We start from the raw sequence: 19035 nt of genomic DNA on the forward strand, positions 1-19035 counted from the left end.
CTTTCGTAGATTTCCTATATGGCCCATATTTTAAGATACAGCTCCTCACTCCCTTTTAGTCCTTCTTTTTGCTAATTTGTTCGCAGTAATTTTTTTTTTTTTGATAAAATAGTAATTTATTTAGCAGTAAAGATCAGATGGTATCGTGCACATTAAGTATTTGACCTAAAATTTTAAATCTTATATACGTCTGACGTATATACGTGTTTTTGCTCAATCCTACAAATGTGTTTCCATCGATAAATTATATAAGAAGAATACCATACTAGGAAGAAATAAAAGAAAAAAATGGTAGTTTCAAGGTACTATCTATGCTTTTAGAATGGAAATATTTTATTGATGAACCTTCGCGTCGTCAACATTTTGAACTAAGAGAACATGATAAAATATTTACTGGAAGCTTTTTCATATAATAACATACTGAAACTTCTAGTCATCTACACATATGTATGAAAGCTTTTCTATATAACGTTCATACCACACAACAGAGAAATCAACAAAACAATAGAAACACAGAAATGAAGGGCAAGTTGTGGTTTATTGCTTCACTTTTGGTTCTATCTTTGCTGTTTTCACTTGAGACGATCTCAGCTCAGCCATATAAATTTCGCAAAATGAGTGAGTTCTAGCAACTATTTACCATTCGATTTGCTTTTTGTTTATCAACATTTCGTAGAGCCAATAATTAAGAAATATATATCTACAAATTTAAACCCCATGAGTTCATTAGAAGGATCTAGAGTTTTTAGGTTGATGATAAAACTACAAAACATAATGATAGTCTGAAGTGAAATAAGGTATTTACTAAGCTATATGTTTTGTACATTTATTTCTGTATAAGATGAAATAAGAGATATGATTCATATTCACAAGACAAGAAAGATCCAAACACCAGGCAGTGTGACGAAGCGTGCCGGCCAAGGCTCAGACTCTAACAAAGGAGGTTCCCCAAACGCCGGCTAAAGTGTCTAGACGACCGGCCAAAGCATATTCGTACATCGCTTATTTTTATATTTTGTGTAATTTGTTATTAACCCTGATATCAAGAAAAGTTCAAACAGGGTATAAAAAAGTTTTTTTTGTTTGACTTATATAAACATTTTTTTATATGGTTCGCGCGATATTTTGAAATTTAGCTCGAATAAATTCGATCGAAAACTTAGTCAACTTTTACAAAAGTTTGATACAAATTAAAAATTAGTTCAATTTTGCTTGATCCAAAATACCATGTAAATATAGTCTAATCTCAGCAGAAATATTTGATCATGACTTGTATGATTATACGTAGCATGTGTTTCTTAATTAATAGAACTTTTCTGACGCGCAAAATTTATTTAATAGCTTATGTAAAACTGAAGTTGTATATTTGATTGAAATCTATCTCACACAATATATAGAACGTATCACCAGAAAAATGAAGGGCAGGTTATGTTTGATTGTTTCGCTTTGATTCTCTATCTGACGATTTCTTCATTAGCCGTTTTAGCTCAATCATACAAGTTCCGTAAGTATTGTTCATATTTTTCATTCTCTTTCCTATTTATGTCCGATGAGAAGTTATTAGTGTGAGAATTTAGGTTAAGAACATGAAGATCAGATGAACATATGAAGAACAAGAGAGAGAATAGAGAGAGAGTTTATGAAGGATGAAATGATTTTCCTTAATCTTGACAATGATGGCTAGTTGGCTACAAAAGATTATAAATATGTTTAGTTTTCTAGAGCAATCAAACAAACTATGATGACTAAAAACTAATATATAAGTAAATATCGGAGTTACTGTTTACGGAGTTATTGTTCACTTTAACAATATTTTTTACCAGAATCCTCTTGAAGTCTATTGAACTCTCTTGAACTCTTTTGAACTCTCTTCGCCTATTTTTTATCATTTCATGTCAACAATTAGGTTACTAATAATGAAACCATATAAAAGAGAGTAAGAAGCATGATAACATTTGCTACTTTTACATGTAATATTAGTATATACACCAATTCATCTTTTCATATTTAAAAATTTATAGAAGAAGAAAACATAGCAAAAACAGTCCACATTCGAAAGATAATGAAGATCGGAGCTCCTCGGAGTAAATCGCCAATGGGGTGGGAGTGACTCGCCTCAAGCCCCAGGCCCATATGCAGTCTAAGGCGTCACATATTTTTATATTTGTTTTTGTATGAACGTTATAGTTTAATTGAAAAAAAATGATAAGCATCAAATTGATAGCCGGCTGGCTCGTATTTTTCAAGTTTTTAAAGTTGTAAAAATTGATCTTTTCCTTTTTTGGATAATTGAAATAATATGAACCATTTTTTTATAGATATGAAAGAAAATTATTTGATTTTAATATTTAATTAAGTAGTTCTGGTTAATTAGATAGCTGGATGCTCTATTACTTAGTAGTCTACTAATAATACATTCTGAAACTTGCTCACACGTTTTGTTGCTCTAAAAAGAAATATATATTAGCTTTCTAACAGGAATTAAAGCAAAACTAGAAGAAAATATGAAGGGAGCGGTGTCGTTGATTGCTTCTTTGTTACTTCTCTCTTTGATGTCTTCATCCGATGCAATTTCACTTCAGCCATATGAATTACGCAAACTCAGTGAGTAGTATTTATATGTATCGTTCAGTTTGTTACGCAAATATATGTATATATACGACGGTTAAAGCACATTTTATTATCACATTTTCTATCACATTTCAATTTTATTACTATGATCAAATAATATGGAGTATGAATGGTTGGATAGGTTTCTAGTAAAACTAGAAATCATATGTGCCATTTTTACATGACTGCATGCCAGTATCAAGTTATCAACTTAATTTTCTTTTTGTTTAATAGAAGAAGATATTGAAACACCATGTAGTAAGTCGCCATCTGCGGGACAATGGAGTACCAATACGCAAACCACACGCAAAGGCAAACCTTGTAAGAATCCGTCCTCCATGGGCAATGGAGACTAGTTTTTAAGGTGAATGTACATATACTTTGCAAGTAGTATATACTTTGTAAAGTTGCATATACTTTTCATTTGTTTGTTTCTGTAATGTTGTGATTTATGAGTCCTAAAGCTAGAGGAAAAGAAAAATACAATATGTTGATAAGTCGCATTTTTTACCACGTCCAGCCAACTTGTCTAGTTCAATCGTGTGAACTGTGAAAAACAACAAAAATAGGAAACTTAACCCACAGGAAAATGCGTACTTGTTTTCAAAGTCTAGAAATGGATGAGGTATGTATTATAATTTTTCTTCAAAGGGACTCTAAAACCATGTTACACGATCTCTATGTATTTTCTATGAAGATTACTAGATGTGATAGAACATAAACATGGATTTGAAGTCCGGTCGTCCACTGTCTTGCGATTTAGTTAAGTATTATGTTCTTGCGTGTGTGAAAAGCCTACTTGTTTGGAAATTTTCAGTCATGCGGTGAAAAGCGAATCTCTTTCTGGTAAAAGAGTGTTGTTTTTTCTTGGAAATATTTAGTTTAAAAAGATATTATCATTATAAAGCTTGAATAATACATCAAAGAAAGAAAACTTGACTAGTAATGGTGAATATTTCGTCAACGATTTGATCGGATATAAATAGTACCCAATAAGCGATGATATTCACTAAGTTTGTAATTTGACAGATAAATAAAAAAACCAAAGAGATGCAGAGATTATTGTGGCTAATGACATTTTTTTTTGTTTTTTCTTCGGCATATTCATCACAAGTGCTCTTACCTAATCGCATCAAATCACCTTATTTCAGTGAGTATTATTGATTTTATTTACTAGCTGATTCTGATCATTATTGTTCGTATCGATCTCCATGTGTATATTTTGAGTTATTGACACATGAGGAGAATGACAAAAACAAATCAAATGTTATCATAATTTTGTGAAACTAGAATGTCAGACAACTCATTTCCTTTTGTTATGAAAATTACTTATATTAATTTCATTTATAAATTTTTGTTTTCTTATAGATGAAAAAATTGGAACACCGCATAGTAAATCGCCACCCGCGGCTGGTTGTGAAACACCGCAACAAGCACACACAAGATCATCGTGTAAAAGTAAGACGTCCAAAGGCAGTGGTGGTTAGACATGCATGTTTGAAAAACTGTTTATAGTTTGCGTTAACGTTCTGCGGTTATAAATGTTAATAAGTGTTTTTGTGCACCTGATATAATAAAACCAATGTTGTCAAAAAAAAAAGAAAAAGAAATAATAAAACCAATTGTAGCTACGGCTTTTAACCGAGCACAATCAAATCGTCTTCCTTTTTTTGACATCGCACGATCAAATCTTTTGAAATTCTTAGTATTTTCCATATGATACAATGTATATTATAATGTTTTCCGTAATATATTTTTGCATACCTAGATATGAGCTCTCTTTCACTAGCGAGCTATGATCTAAATGTTGTTTAGAATTCTTAGTATTTTCTATATGATGCAATGTATATCATTCAGTTTACTCAAACATACAAACATGTAAATATACGCAGGGCCGGCTCAAAACTTTCATAGGTTCTGGGGCAAAATTTAAATATACCCTTAAAATATATAATATATACAATTTACTCTGATAAAAAGTGTCATTTATCATATAATTGATCAAAACAAGTAAATCAGGTTAACTAACATGCTCTATCAAAAAACTGATGTCGTTATTTAAAAATACAAAAATTAATGTCATCATTGAAACAAATCATTTGACTAAGAAACTTTATCAGCCAATAACCACAAATTGATTTAATAAATAACATAGCATAACAATCATTAGAGCAGCCTCAAAGGTAAAATCCTCTTTGGGTTTCTTAAAAGTAAATATATTAGTTTTTAAACAAAATTTTGTGAAATAATTTATTTTAATTTTGTGTTACAAAATTTAACCAAATCACAACTGACATCTGGATTCTAGATTTTTTTGTGAGTTTTTCTGCATCTGTTAATTAAGAACCTCTTACATTTTTCTCTTTTTATTCATAATATTTTTCTTTATTTTTAATCTTAATATACTCACTCAAGTTCTACCGTTGAAACTTCTCTTAAAGATCGGTAACTGTTACAACGATTTAAAAAAAATAAAAACTCATTAAAATACTTGATCTGTGTAAAACTGTAGCTGACATTAATTTTAAAAAAATTGTGGGACTCTTTTTACACATAGGGCTTGGCCCATTGTTCGCCCCTGCACTTAAGCCGGCCTGGATATACGTTAAACGACCTTTAATATATCATATTTCAATTTACCATTACGATCAAATAATATGGAGTATGAATGGTTGGATAGCTTACAAGGTTTCTCGTAAAACTACAAAAAAAATATGTGCCAGTTTTACATGACTGCATGCTGGCATCAAGTTATCAACTTAATTTTCTTTTTACTTAATAGAAGAAGATATTGAAACACCATGTAGTAAGCCGCCATCTACGGGCCAAGGGAGTACCAATCCGCAGACCACACGCAAAGCGGCAAAGGCAAACCAGTGTAATCTATATAGTTTCCAGTGTAACCATCATTATAAAACTTGAATAATGCCATCAAAAGGAAAAAAACTTGACTGATAATGTTGAAGCTTTCGTCAACAATGTGATCGATATAAATAGTGTACCCATGCTTCTCGATCAAGCGATGAATCCACAATATTTAACAAATAAAGTAAACCCAAAATGATGCAGGGAAAATTGTGACTGATAACAATCCTTTTTGTTTTTTTCCTTTTTGTTTTTTTCTCCAGCATATTTATCACAAGTGCTCTTACCTAATCACATCAAATCCCCTAATTTCAGTCAGTATTTTTGTCAAATCCCCTAATTTCAGTAAGTATTACATAATCACATCAAATCCCCTAAAACGTTTATCTGTTTTTGTTATTCTGGTCATATTAACATCTAAATAAAATTTGAAAGACAAAAATAATGAAGATTGGTGTTATGGCATGTAGAATAAATAAAAAGTTGGTTAGGGGTTTTAAATGTTAGGATAGTTAAATAATACCAGAAAGCCAGAAAACATGTTTCCCTTTTTTTTGTTACGACGATTACTTGTATGTCCTATTTATATAATTTATAGATGAAATAATTGGAACACCGCATAGTAAATCGCCACCCGAGCATGGTTGTGAAACATGGCAACGAGCACACAAAAGGCCATCGTGTAAAAGTAAGCCGTCCAAAGGCAGTGTCGGCTAGACTGAGACATGCATGTTTCAGAATGCAGTTTGTTTTAACGTTATGCAGTTATAAATATTATTGTAGGCTCTGGATCCGAATGTTTACAAACCGCACCACATTACGGTTAATAGTAATAAAAAATTTTGTATACATATATCTCTATATGTTTTGTTGTTATTATGACTGTACTGCAATTGTTCCGCAGTTATTCCGCATGTGAATCCTTAGTGTTTTTGGCCACCATGTATCATAAATAAACCTAATTGTAGCTATCGGCTTTTTACCAAGCTTAAACAAATCCTTTGAAATTCTGAGTATTTTCCAAACAATATAGTGTAGATTATAATGTTCTTGGAATATTTGTAACATTCCGATTTAGTTGGCTTAAAATTTGAACTAACTATATATGTCGTTAAAATAACTTATCAATTTTGTTTATAAGAATATCAAAATTGAAAATGTTTGATCTGATATATCAAAAAAATAATTCATAATGTGAATAAGTTCAAATTACATATGAATTTATATAGTAATTATACGGTTTTTTAACACATAGTAATTAAACAAATATTTTGAATCTTCAAAAATTAATGCATCCATCGTGAACATGGATGGTGGAGCCCACATACCAAATGAACGGGTGTGGTGCCACTAGCGGATTTAGACGAACAGGGGTCAAGATAGGGACGACGAGACTCGAGAGACGACGCGATTCGCTTCAGAGACGCCGAGAACGAGATCACCGACCGAGAAGACGGAGTTCTCCAGAATGAAAGTCACCGAGAGAGAAGACGGAGAAGTGGAGACAGAGACGACGAGGTTGGACAGAGAGACGACGAGGTTCGATTCTCAGACGCCGATAACGAGAGAGACGCGGAGGTCGCCGAGATCGCGTAGAGAGAAGACGGAGAAGTCGAGAATGATAGCCTTTGGCTTTCTCGCGACAAAGGAGAGAGAGAGCATTGATGTGCTGGCCAATAACAAGGCGCCACGATAGGGGTCCCAACCGAAACTACAAAGCCCAGTTTAGAGAGCGGTACTGCATTAATTTGGGCTTTTTTATTTATTTTAATTCAGTTTTGTTAGGGAGCTTGGGCTAAGTACTCCCCGATGGAGGTGCTCTAAGAGCATCAGCAGTGGTGCATAATGGTTGAGTCTCTTAACAAAGGTAAAATATTATGGTTTAATTATATAATTATATATTTTAATTTTGTAAACAGTTAGAGCATTTGGAAGCTGACACATGGAGAAAAATCTCTTCTAGTGAGACTTGAGTCTCTATATAACCACCAATCGATTCTTCTTTCTCTCTTACTTTTGCATTTAATTTCTATTTAATTTCTTTATTTTCAGTTGTGAGAGACTTACAAAAACTAACCAATGCGCATGCTCTAAACTTTGCATAGGAATAAGAGTTAAGCTTTTTACTTTGCTACGACAGTATGATTTTACTTTCACTCATCATGATCCAAACGTTATTAGATTTTTCAATTTAGACAAATTTATAACATGTCGCTATTTCATGAGAAAGAAACAAACGTGATAACAACTATATCCATACCAATCAGGTACATAAATTTTATATATTTGTATGAACTTTGTTTTTCTTTTAACGAGCTATCCATTTCAAGAAATAATATCAATTCAGCCATGCATAATTCAATTTTTTTAAATTGATAACGTATAATGCATAGACTAATGTTGAGTATAAGCAATGTCAAGCATGTGTCATCTTGCCTACATTTTTCATCGTTAGCAAATGTAATACAAAGAACATTATTGCGTTTATTTATTTATTTTTTATAGTCGATCAAATATGTATTTAATCTTTAATTTACGAGTACATTTTACGAAGTTCGATCAAATATGTATTTTTATGTTTATTTATTTATTTTTAACTGTATATTTATTTTTATTCCAAAGTTCATTCACGCGCTAAACTCGTTATGTATAAAACATACATTTTGTTCTTCCTAACATTTTAAATAAAACATCTCCGTATCTTCCTCTCCAAGATAACATTTTAATTAAGAGCTGAGAGTCTTTTCTCCAATATTTTACCATCTCTCTTCACCTTTTTTTCTCTCCACTTTTAACTCGTTTCTATTTTTTTATTCGTGGAATATTGGGTGAGAGACCTTTGTTAATGATTCTCTCACATTTTTGATTCATATAAATACACACATATCTTACAGAAACAAACGAATATATCACACAAAATATAGATGAAATGAAGGGGAAGATGTGGTTCATTGCTTTAATATTGATTCTTTCTTTGGTGTTCTCATCACCGTATATGGTTTCGGCTCGGCCACACAAAATCAGCAAACTCGGTGAGTAATATACATACAGAAACAGGCTGTACAGACAGCTCTTTCTAAATATAGTTAAAGGAATTAAAGACCAATATGTATATGGTGTGTTCTATATTTCCTTATATGACTAAGAATTAATATTAACTTCTACAGGCTCAACTATTTACATACCGCCTAGCAGATCAAAACCGGCCAAGGGTCATGGCGGCAAGACGAACGGGTTATAAAAATTGTTTTTTTTTTCTTTTGTTATAGCTTTCAGAAGACGAAAAAAAATAGAGGAAAAATGTGTCAATTTATAAAAAAATTACGACAAAATGATCAACAAAGAAAGTTTAAGGAGCATACATATAGCTCCGGAAGGATAGAAACGCTCGATTATATTTTTATCCTCCATCTCCAAAGCAGTATCTGCAAACTTGGTTGTGCTGATCTCCCTAAGGTACCTCATCATGCTATTTGTTATCTACCACAGTCTCACGATCAAGATACCCTTCTTACACTCTTGTTCTGCCATTTTTGATAACCCAAATTGATGGCTAACATTGTAATTTTCAACATACAAGTATTACGAAAAAAAAAAAGAGAAACTCAAAAGTCAACACCAGGTCATTACATTCATTACATTGATTGTATATCACCAGCTGTGGTGAGAGCGACCTTGTAATATATAATCTCCGCCTAGCAGTCATTACTAGTTCATAAAATGCTACTTTTTATTTGTTTAGAATAACTCCAATGAAACTGCAAAATACTATTTTAGTGTGATTTTTACACCAAATCCTTTTTAAAGAAACTGCAAAAATCACACTATTTTAGTGAAACACTAAAATTTGACACCAAATTTAGTGTGACACTATTCACCACGCTAAAACACTATTCATCCCACTAAAATACTATTCACTTATTTTATTACTAAAACATACAATTAAATAAATGATAAATAAAAAACTTAATATATATAATATTATAAAATAGTTTTAGTGTGAAGTTTAGTGTTATGGTTGGAGAAGACTTTAGTTTTATTGTTGAAATTACACTAAAATAGTGTTGTTTTGACACTAAAATGGTACTAATGGTTGGAGATGCCCTTATAATCACATTGTCTATGTTTCTAACCAATATACAAAAGAAAAAGGAGCGAAAAGTAAAATAAAAGGAGTCTTAGTTACATTCAATTACTTGCTAACGGCTCGTACTTACTATTTGGTTAGTATTTGACTGTAAAATCGAATATTCCGCTTGACAAAGTAGAATGTCAATTCATTTGTTTTAATTATTTGTGAGGACAAGATAAATACCAAATATTGAAATAAAATGATACTTAGCGATGTTTGTTTGTTATTCGCTATTACTTGTGAGCAAAAAATATATTTATAAATTATAGTAGAAAAGTCGTTTATACCATAAGTGAATAAAATAAAATTATATATGTATATAAAATCTTACAAAATTTCATATTTGATATATGATGAATTTTTTTCTTCCCTCTCAATTTATCTCACATTGATTTTAAACATGTAAAAACAGATTGTTTATAAATAAAAATAGTTTAATTTGGAATTATAACCAACTAGACTTTCCTTATATCGATGTGAAAATTTGAAATAATTAATACAATTAAATACTTACCACATAACTTATAAATAGTATCAAAATAATCTTTATAATATTATTTGAGAATTCAGTCTACTACGTGTTGATTTCACCTTAATTCTAAAAGTGGTTAATTACATACATAACCTTTGAAAATTAAAAGTACTACTCATATATATCATTATTAAGAGTTTTTATTATATTTAATTTGTTTCTAATAATATTTGAAATTTTAATTTCGTTTTATAATATTGAATTACAAACCATATAAATATAAAAGTGGAAATATCTTAAAATGTTTTTAATATAAACTATATATATTAATTAAATGAAAGAATAAAATTTTAAAAAAATATATATAGACAAGGAGCCAATTTCACCTAAAATATAATTAATATACTAAATGATCATAAAACCGATCATAAATCAAACTGATCTATATAACTCTATTCAAAATCAGAAGTTTAATTGAAGCAACAAGACATTATTGTTTAGAATAATTTTATATTTAATTGTTATACATGTAATTAAATTACAAAATAACTTAAAATATATATAAAACATAATATTAGTTAATTGTTTTAAATTTTATAAATATTTAAATCAGTATATTTCAAAAACTTGTTGGTTACCAGTTGTACAACCTCAAACCAAGGAAGATTTCATTTTTTCTAAAACTACATCTATGAAATTATATATATATATATATATATATATATATATATTTGTGTGTGTGTGAAACAAAAAAATCAACTAAATACAGTTAACAAAATTAGTCAAATATAGAATGCAAGAAATTATTATTTAGTTCAGAGTGAAATATAAAACTCATTTTACGTGAAATAACTAAACTAATCATCGATTTTTTAATACCATGGTTATATGTTCAATTAAGATAATAACATAAATTAATCAAAATAAATATTTTTACATATTTTGCCTACATTTGTATCATAAACCAATTTTAATTATAGAATTAAAATAAAATACTAAAAAATAATTATTGTATTTTTCTTATATTATAAATATATATATATATATATATATATATATTCGTGCATGCGCTCGGAAAAATTACCTAGTTTGTAAATAAATTTTAGATAACAAGTAATAAAAACAATTTACAAGTAACCAAGCGAGGACGGTCCAGCGGTCTTGAGGGAGCTTTGGCCCCAATACGAATCCGGGTTCGAATTCCGCTGGCCACCGTCGATTAAAATGGGGTGAAAAAGGCGGTCCTCCAGGATGCTTTCTGCGGAGGTGTACTTAGGCGTTAGTCGGATTCCCTCTGGGGTGTCCGAATTACCTGGATTATCAAAAAAAATTACAAGTACACTGTTTTTAACAAGTACCGGCCTTTAAGACATGATTATTGGGAGTCCTTGCTATTGAGTCCTTAATACACATATATTTATATGTATATATTATATATGCATATATAATTGCGGGTTAAGGAATTTACGGAAACCCAAAAATAAGAACCCCCAATAATCATAGCCTTAGTACACCAAATGTATGCTTAACAGAAGTTTTGCTCTGTGAAATCCATTTTCGCACTCTTGTTACTCCGTCGTCGTAGCTGTCCTTGCTCTGTGAAATCCATTCTTAGAGACTTTCCTCTACTACTCTTATTGAGTTGATTAACAGAAGTTTTCGAAGATTACTCAGAATCAAAAAGTTTCAAGATTTCAATTCAAGTCATAGTGTTACTGTTACCATACCGTTTGCCCTATGAAAGATACAAGATTAGGTTAAAACTGTTTAAAGCTTTTTTACTCTGAGATATCCATTTCAAGCAATACTATCAATTCAAACAATGTCAAGCATAACAATTTTCTTATGAGCTAGTCAAACTATAGATTTATTCTTCTTAACATTGTAAATCAAACTTCTCCGTAACTTCCTTGGAAAAATTCCTCTCCAAGATAACATATGAATCTATTTATATGGAAAGACCATTTATAAAAAGATGAACCCTCGGCTAAGGGGTCATAGCGGCTACTAGATGAACCGATTGTAAAAATTGTTTCGTTTGTATCCTTTGTTATACTTATAGCTTTCAAAAATGTGTCCATTTATAAAAAGAAAAATCTCGACAAAAATTATCAACAAAGGAGTAGAAACACTCGATTAATCGCTTTAAGGTACCTCGTCATGCTATATTTGTCACTTGTCAGCCATCACAGCCTCACGATCAAGATACCATTCTTACACTATTGTTCTGTCATTTTGATAACCCTCCGTCCCTCCCCCTTCATAGTTAGCTATGTGTATTGTGCTGTGCGACATTTTGAGTGTGTGTGTGTTGTTCACTTCTTCAACCCTGTCCAAACCCCTCAAATCTGGGAGGCCATATACATTTTACGATAATCATTTATAAGAAAATTTATATTTACAATTTAAGAACCATATAGATCTTTCACTCATCATGATCTAAACGTGGTTTTGAGTTTTCAATTTAGACAGATTTATATTTAGATGTCGATGTATCATGCGAAAGAAACAAACATGATAAAATGCCAATCTGATACTTTAATGTTACAGTATTCAAAATGTGTATATGATCATTTTGTTTTTCTTTCAACGAGCTATCAATTTCAAGAAATAATATCAATTCAGTCATGCATAATCCAATTTTTAAAAATTGATAACGTAATACAAGGACGACTTGTGAGTAGAAACAACGTCAAGCATGCATCTCGACTACATTTTTCATCGTTGGCAAATGTAATACAAAACGAACATTGCATTAGATATTTTACTTAGAAATTTCGTAATATTTGCGTATGAGCTGAACTATTTGAATAGAAATAGCGAGTCAATCATCCCCTTAAAATCATAAGAATCAGAGACCTAGTCTTCTCTAATTCTGTCTCGGTATTTTATGTTTATTTTAGTTTAAAGATTATCAAACTTCTCCATAACTTCCTCCCCGATATAATATGTGAATCATAAAAGGAGCAATATCTGGAGAGACTTTGTCTCATCAACTGTTTAAATTAAAATTATGAATGAAATTTCCGAGAGCCCCATCTGATTAGTTATTGATATATGATTTAACTTATTCACATCTTTTATTCATATAAATACACACATATATACGTAAGCGTTACATATCAACACAAAAGATAGATGAAATGAAGATGAACATGTGGTTCACTGCTTTACTTCTGATTCTTTCTTTGGTTTTCTCATCATCTTATATGGTTTCGGCTCAGCCATACAAAATCCGCAAACTGGGTTAGTAATATACATATAGATCAGCTCCATCTAAATACAGTTCATGAAATCTACCCAATATTGTATATGGTGTGTTATATATTTCCTTGTATGAATAAAACTAATTTTTATTCATACAGGCGCAACCATTGAAACACCGCCTAGTAGAACACCACCGGCGGGGAAACATGGCGGCAAGAGGAACCGGTTATAAAAATTGTTTATTTTTCTTTCTTGATCATTTTTGTCGAGATTTTTTTCCTCTTTTTTTTCTTCTTCTGAAAAGCTAAGTTTAAGGAGCGTATATATGAGAGGATAGAAACACTCGATTATATTTATACCTGCATCTCCAAAGCAGTCTCTGCAGCAAGCTCGCTTGTCTGAGTTGTCTTGATCACCCTATAAGGTACCTCGATATGCTATTTGTCACTTGTCAGCCACCACAGCCTCACGATCAAGATACCTTTATTACACTCTTGTCCTGTCATTTTTGATAACCCAAATTGATGGTAAACACTGGAATTTTCAACATGCAAAAGAATAAGGTGAAAAATATGAGAAACTAAAAAGTCAACATGCTTTCAAAAAAAACAACAACTAAAAAGTCAACATCCGCTCATGTAGCATTACGTTGACTTATCACCAACCTTGGTGAGAGACTGAGAGCGACCTGGTGATATAATATCTATTAACCTTTTTTTCCTATTGTCTAATATTAACTACTTTATAAAATACTAATTTTTTGTTTATTTATTTATACTTGGCATGAACAATTACGTTGTCCATGTTTCTAACCAATATACACAAGAGAAAGGAGCGAAAATAAAAGAAAGAGAATCTCAAAAGTACATGCTTCTAACTTCATGGATAGAAATATTTTGTAGGGGGCAAAACTAAAATTATCTAAAATATTAAGGGTAAATTACTATAAACAAAGGGGCATAATTGAAATTATTCCGTGTTTCACATAGAATTTTGAAATATTATTGGGGGCATGCCACCCCCTGTTATGTAGCCACTGATTCGCATCATTTTTTATTTGGATGACACGATTAATTAACAAAAAAAAAATGATAATCACGTTGATATAATAAGTTTTTAAATGACAGTAATGACTGATGTTTCGACATCTACTTGCATGAACCTAACTGTCATACTTTTTTTTTGTTAAAATACCTAACTGTCATACTTGCATGGAACCTGCAGGTTTGTTCCTTGCAAAACAAAATTATACGGTATTTAGCATTTGCAACTGCATCATCTAAAGTCTTGTTTATACTATCCAAGATTGTAAACAAAGATTGGGGACTTTCAAGATCATAAATCAAATATAAAAAGTGATGATGATAGATCCATCACATATCTACAAATATGACAGTAGAATACTCAAGTTCAACATATTGGCGAAATATGGGGTTGACGAGAAATGAGACTTGCCTTGGTCTTGGTTGGCATGTAGAAAGGTTAGTGTCCAGAAGTAACCAAGTCGTGTTGAGTAGCCAAGTGTCTGCTCATTAAAAGGAAAACATTGTTCACCAGGGATTACATGTGACAGCTGATTGTAGGAGATTGGTAAGTACAATAGCATTCTTTTCTTTTTATACCCAATCATATCTTACACTGAAGATTTTAATTAGGAATGATTAAATTTTGGATGATGGAATAACAAAGAAAGGCCAAAAGAGGCCAAGACCATCAAAACTCAGATTCTACTGAAGAACTCAAACAGAGCAAGTATAAACCCATAAAAAGGTAAAGAAAAGAACTTTCATCTGCCTAAAATACCAACATAAATGAAAACAAATCCCACCCTGCTTTTATCTCCTTTTTTTCTCTACTTCTTCCCACTATTTAGCAGGTCATACAAGCAATTTTACAGGGAGGAGCAACAGATAATGAAAAATTGAAAAAAAAAAGAAACAGAAAATTGTAAAGACAGGTGAAAACAAGAACAAGAAAAGATTGAAAAAAAAAACTGGGATTTTTAATTTTTAAGGGCAAAGAAACAGGTCTCGTCGGTCTTTCCTTGCTTCAAAGCTCACAGCACTCGTTCTCAAGAGAAACTGCAAACGGGATAGTTCATAGCTTCTTCTCTCTTGTTGCGTTTTATGCTCGAGCCGTGAGTAGTGTCTGACTAATCTAGCAACCATTTGCCACCACACCAACTGGCTTAGCAACAGACCCATTCTCATCAACCTTTACATCACCGGTAGTTTGAGCAGCTGGAGGAGATTCCTTATTAGCCGAATCAGCAGTAGCGGTCTCCTTTTTCTCATCCGTTGTAGTTTTCTCCTCACTAACCTGTTGATTTAGTTCATTTAAATGTCAGAAGAAACACTCGACTTGTACAAAAAGATTTAAAGAACTGGATATTGTTCTTACCTGTTTCTGGGTTTGGTGTTGCTTGGCCTTCTTCTCCAAGATAGTCTTCTGTCGAACCTCATAGAAGGAGAAGTCATCCAAAATGCAAGTCTTGCTAGTATGCTCCTTGAAAATTTTCACAATCTTCAAACCTTGCTCCAACTTGACCTATATAACACGATCCCACAAAAGAAACTTCAGCACAAGAAGAAAAAATATCGACATAACTTGCAGAGATGTAAAAGCTTTTACGGGTCTAATACCTCTTGGGTGTCTCTGGAGTTAGTGACAGGCTTGTTCTCATTGTTCTCCAGGGTAATATGTTTCAGCAAACTGTTTGGAACATCCTTCACAATATGCCACTTGAGAGGGAAAGAGCCTGTCCACTTGTCTTGCTGCCAGCAGTCCACATTTGTGTCGAAGTCAACCGGTCCTATCATTTCAGCAAGCCCGACAAATTGTCCACTTGCATTGACCTGGAAAACAAAAAAAACAGGTGAGTATGACTCAATATCATCAAGTAAGAAGTATAAAAAAAGCACTGCATTTAAGGATTATATACACACCGAGAAGAAGAGAAAGATAGGACAGCCGCCAGGTTTCTGCTGAGCTTCCTGATATGCCGCAGCAAGCTTCTTGTTTCCATTTGGTGTGCTAGCCCAAACGTTATACTTGATGCTCTTGTGCACATCATCTTCGCTGTAGGACTTGATGACAAAGAACATAGCGTTCGCATAATCCACCGGGAAATCTTCTTTGTTGTACTGTTCTCTGTCAGGAACAATGCATGTGTTCTCCGTCTCCACAGCCTCAGCTACATTTGACTCGCCAGTCTGCTCCTTAACCTCTAAGCTATCTTCTGAGTTTTCCTTCTGGTTCTTTGCGCCCCTGGCTCTGGGTCCCCTGTTAAGTTCATTCAGACCATCTGCGTTATTCTCATTTCCGTAGAAGAAACTGTTACCCCTTCCAAAACCTCTGTATCTGTTGTCTGTTGTGCTCCCCCATCCTCTTCCATTTGTTCTTGAATCATACCCAGAAGAACTATAGCCCATACCAGATCTCCCCGAGCTACCATAGTTACCATATAACTTGCTTTGATACATCTTGCTGTAGTATCCATGAGTACCGTAGCCTGTCATTGATGCAGGCTGGTGCACACCCTGCACAGAGAACATAGATCGAGGACCAATTTTTTACGCCAATAAAACAGACAATAGCCTAGTTAATACAAGGAAACATAGAAAGATACCATACCGTGTAGTTAGAGTTTGAGCGGTAGTTTTGATTCCTCGATGAAGTCACACTGTTTGCCTTAGAATAGGATGATGCAACAGGTCTCTGAACATCTGAATAACCAGTACCATAATATCCATCATAGTTAAATCTGGCGTCCTGGTAACCAGCAGCATAACCCCCTGCAGGAGCGCCACTTCCATACAAATTGCTTGAGGTGTTGAATGCAGTCTGGTTATTTGGTTTCCCTGCAGCTTGTCCATTGCTTCCTTTTGTCATACCAGCAGCAGATGCAACATTCTTGCTTTCCGCAGGTTTCAGACCACCAGCTTTGTTTGCAGCGAGATCTCCCTGGGTAGGTGTAGCAACAGATGAAGCAAAAGATCCAGCGGGGAAAAAGGCAGGATACTGGTACTGCTGAGCTCCATACAACTGCCCATCTCCGCCAACCTGCGGAGCAGGGCTTGTTGCTGGCGAGTAAGGATATGCTGCATACCCATAACCCTGAGGATACACAAGAGACAATATTCAAGCTATTAAGCAGAGAAATATGAAGAAAACGAAAGGGTACATTGAGCCAATTTAAGCATAAACTTACAGAAGTCATGTCAACACCCTCAGGAGTTTGGTAACCAGTGTATTCGCTCCAGTCACCAGTCCCATATCCTGAAAGATAAAAGAAACTTTGTTAAGCATTGGCGATAAACTTGTGAAATTAATAGAGGGGTTTTCGGATGAAGCCACCACCATAATAAAAGGGCTGCTGGTAGGCATTCGGAACATAGCAAACCGAAGGGTCGACAGCATCACTGGGAAGCAACGGTGTCAAAGATCTGTCAAAGGAAGGGACTTGACCACTTAAATCCACTCCTCCATACTGGTAAACAGCGGTCTGCACATACAAATCACAAAAAGAACAAAGCTTGTTAGTGGCAAACACAGACCAAAACATAAAATAAAAAACAGAGCTGCTTTCACACCTTCTTTGGCTCAGGAATCTCCGAAGCTGCTTTTGGTTGAGAGTCCAAGGAGAGGTTCTGCAACATATCAGCAGATTCTACAAAACAAAGGTGAGTCAAGGAAACAACCACTATAACAGTGAAAAGCAAACATATTTAGCTACAAGCAGAGATTTTGAGAAAACCCAAATTAAATCTAAGCAATATCAGTCAAATCGAGAACGAAGCTCAATTCGAGATCCAATAACGCAAAAACAAAGAAGAGATCGAGCAACAGAGAACACAGATCGAGAGAACGTAAACAAAAAGGATACGGTCAGCAGGTGAAGAAGCAACGGCAGCCATGAGACCAGATGTCGAATTTGATAGATCCTTGGATGCGACCAAGAGAGAGAGAGAGAGTGAGGGGATAGAAACCCTAGAGGGAATCGGATGGAATCTAGGGTTTGAATTTGGCCGCGCAGCCGCCAAAGAGAGAGAGAGAGAGAGGGTTTTGGTGTGTTTGGGGGAAGAGGAGGAGAAGGAGAAAAGGGTTTTGCCTCGAGTGATTCAAATAGATCCACGACCACGAACGCCCCTCCTCTTTTTTTTTTTTATAATTCCACTATTTTATTTTGTTTCTTCTTCCCTAAGATTTTATTTCCTCTTTTATTATAAAGACTTGGACCCTAGACCATCTGCTTTTGGTAATTACCACGAAGTTTCCTTCCTCAATAAGCGCACAAACAAAAAACAAATGTAAAATGAAAATAATCTTTGACTGAAAATTAAATGTTGTATTTATTCGTCATCTTAAATGTTTTATTTATTCCTATACTTTTTTAATAAAAAGTTATAGTGTGAATTTTTTTGACATTAAAAGGTTTTTCTTTGTCAGCCAAAAAGGCTATTTTATTATTTAGACTTTTGAGTTATAGAGTGATTATATTTGTTTGTAACTCAATAACAATATTTTTATAAAATTTAGTTTAACAATCTAGAATCAGAAAAAAAAAGGATTACATACATTGAATTTTTTTTTCTAGATTTAATTTAATTTAATAAATATTTTCTTCATTGCAGAAAATATTTTAAAATTATATCTACTTTTAGCATATTATAAAAAAAAATTGAGTTCGTACAAAAAACACATGCACATATCTGGTCCGATCGTTTAACCGCTTTTAATGGGCCAATTG

At 33.0% G+C, this 19035-nt stretch overlaps 1 protein-coding gene and 1 long non-coding RNA gene across 2 annotated transcripts; one reads left to right on the top strand and one right to left on the bottom strand.

The window, feature by feature from the left end:
* Window positions 1-158: 158 nt before the first annotated feature.
* On the top strand, window positions 159-15220 carry LOC117132423. Its single transcript, XR_004455989.1, has 2 exons — window positions 159-6848; window positions 7291-15220. It is a non-coding gene; the product is annotated as an uncharacterized LOC117132423 (long non-coding RNA).
* LOC103859518 (YTH domain-containing protein ECT2) lies at window positions 15097-18459 on the bottom strand. The gene is made up of 9 exons (XM_009137058.3): window positions 18172-18459; window positions 17879-17955; window positions 17646-17790; window positions 17497-17564; window positions 16920-17402; window positions 16232-16825; window positions 15929-16141; window positions 15687-15833; window positions 15097-15605 (listed from the first exon to the last, which is right to left on the bottom strand). The coding sequence occupies exons 1-9, from the start codon at window positions 18200-18202 to the stop codon at window positions 15444-15446; spliced, it is 1920 nt and encodes a 639-aa protein (XP_009135306.1). The 5' UTR covers window positions 18203-18459; the 3' UTR covers window positions 15097-15443.
* Between the last annotated feature and the right edge of the window lie 576 nt (window positions 18460-19035).

This window comes from Brassica rapa, chromosome A03, assembly GCF_000309985.2.
Source record: "Brassica rapa cultivar Chiifu-401-42 chromosome A03, CAAS_Brap_v3.01, whole genome shotgun sequence".
In the NCBI taxonomy this organism is placed as follows: Eukaryota; Viridiplantae; Streptophyta; class Magnoliopsida; order Brassicales; family Brassicaceae; genus Brassica; species Brassica rapa.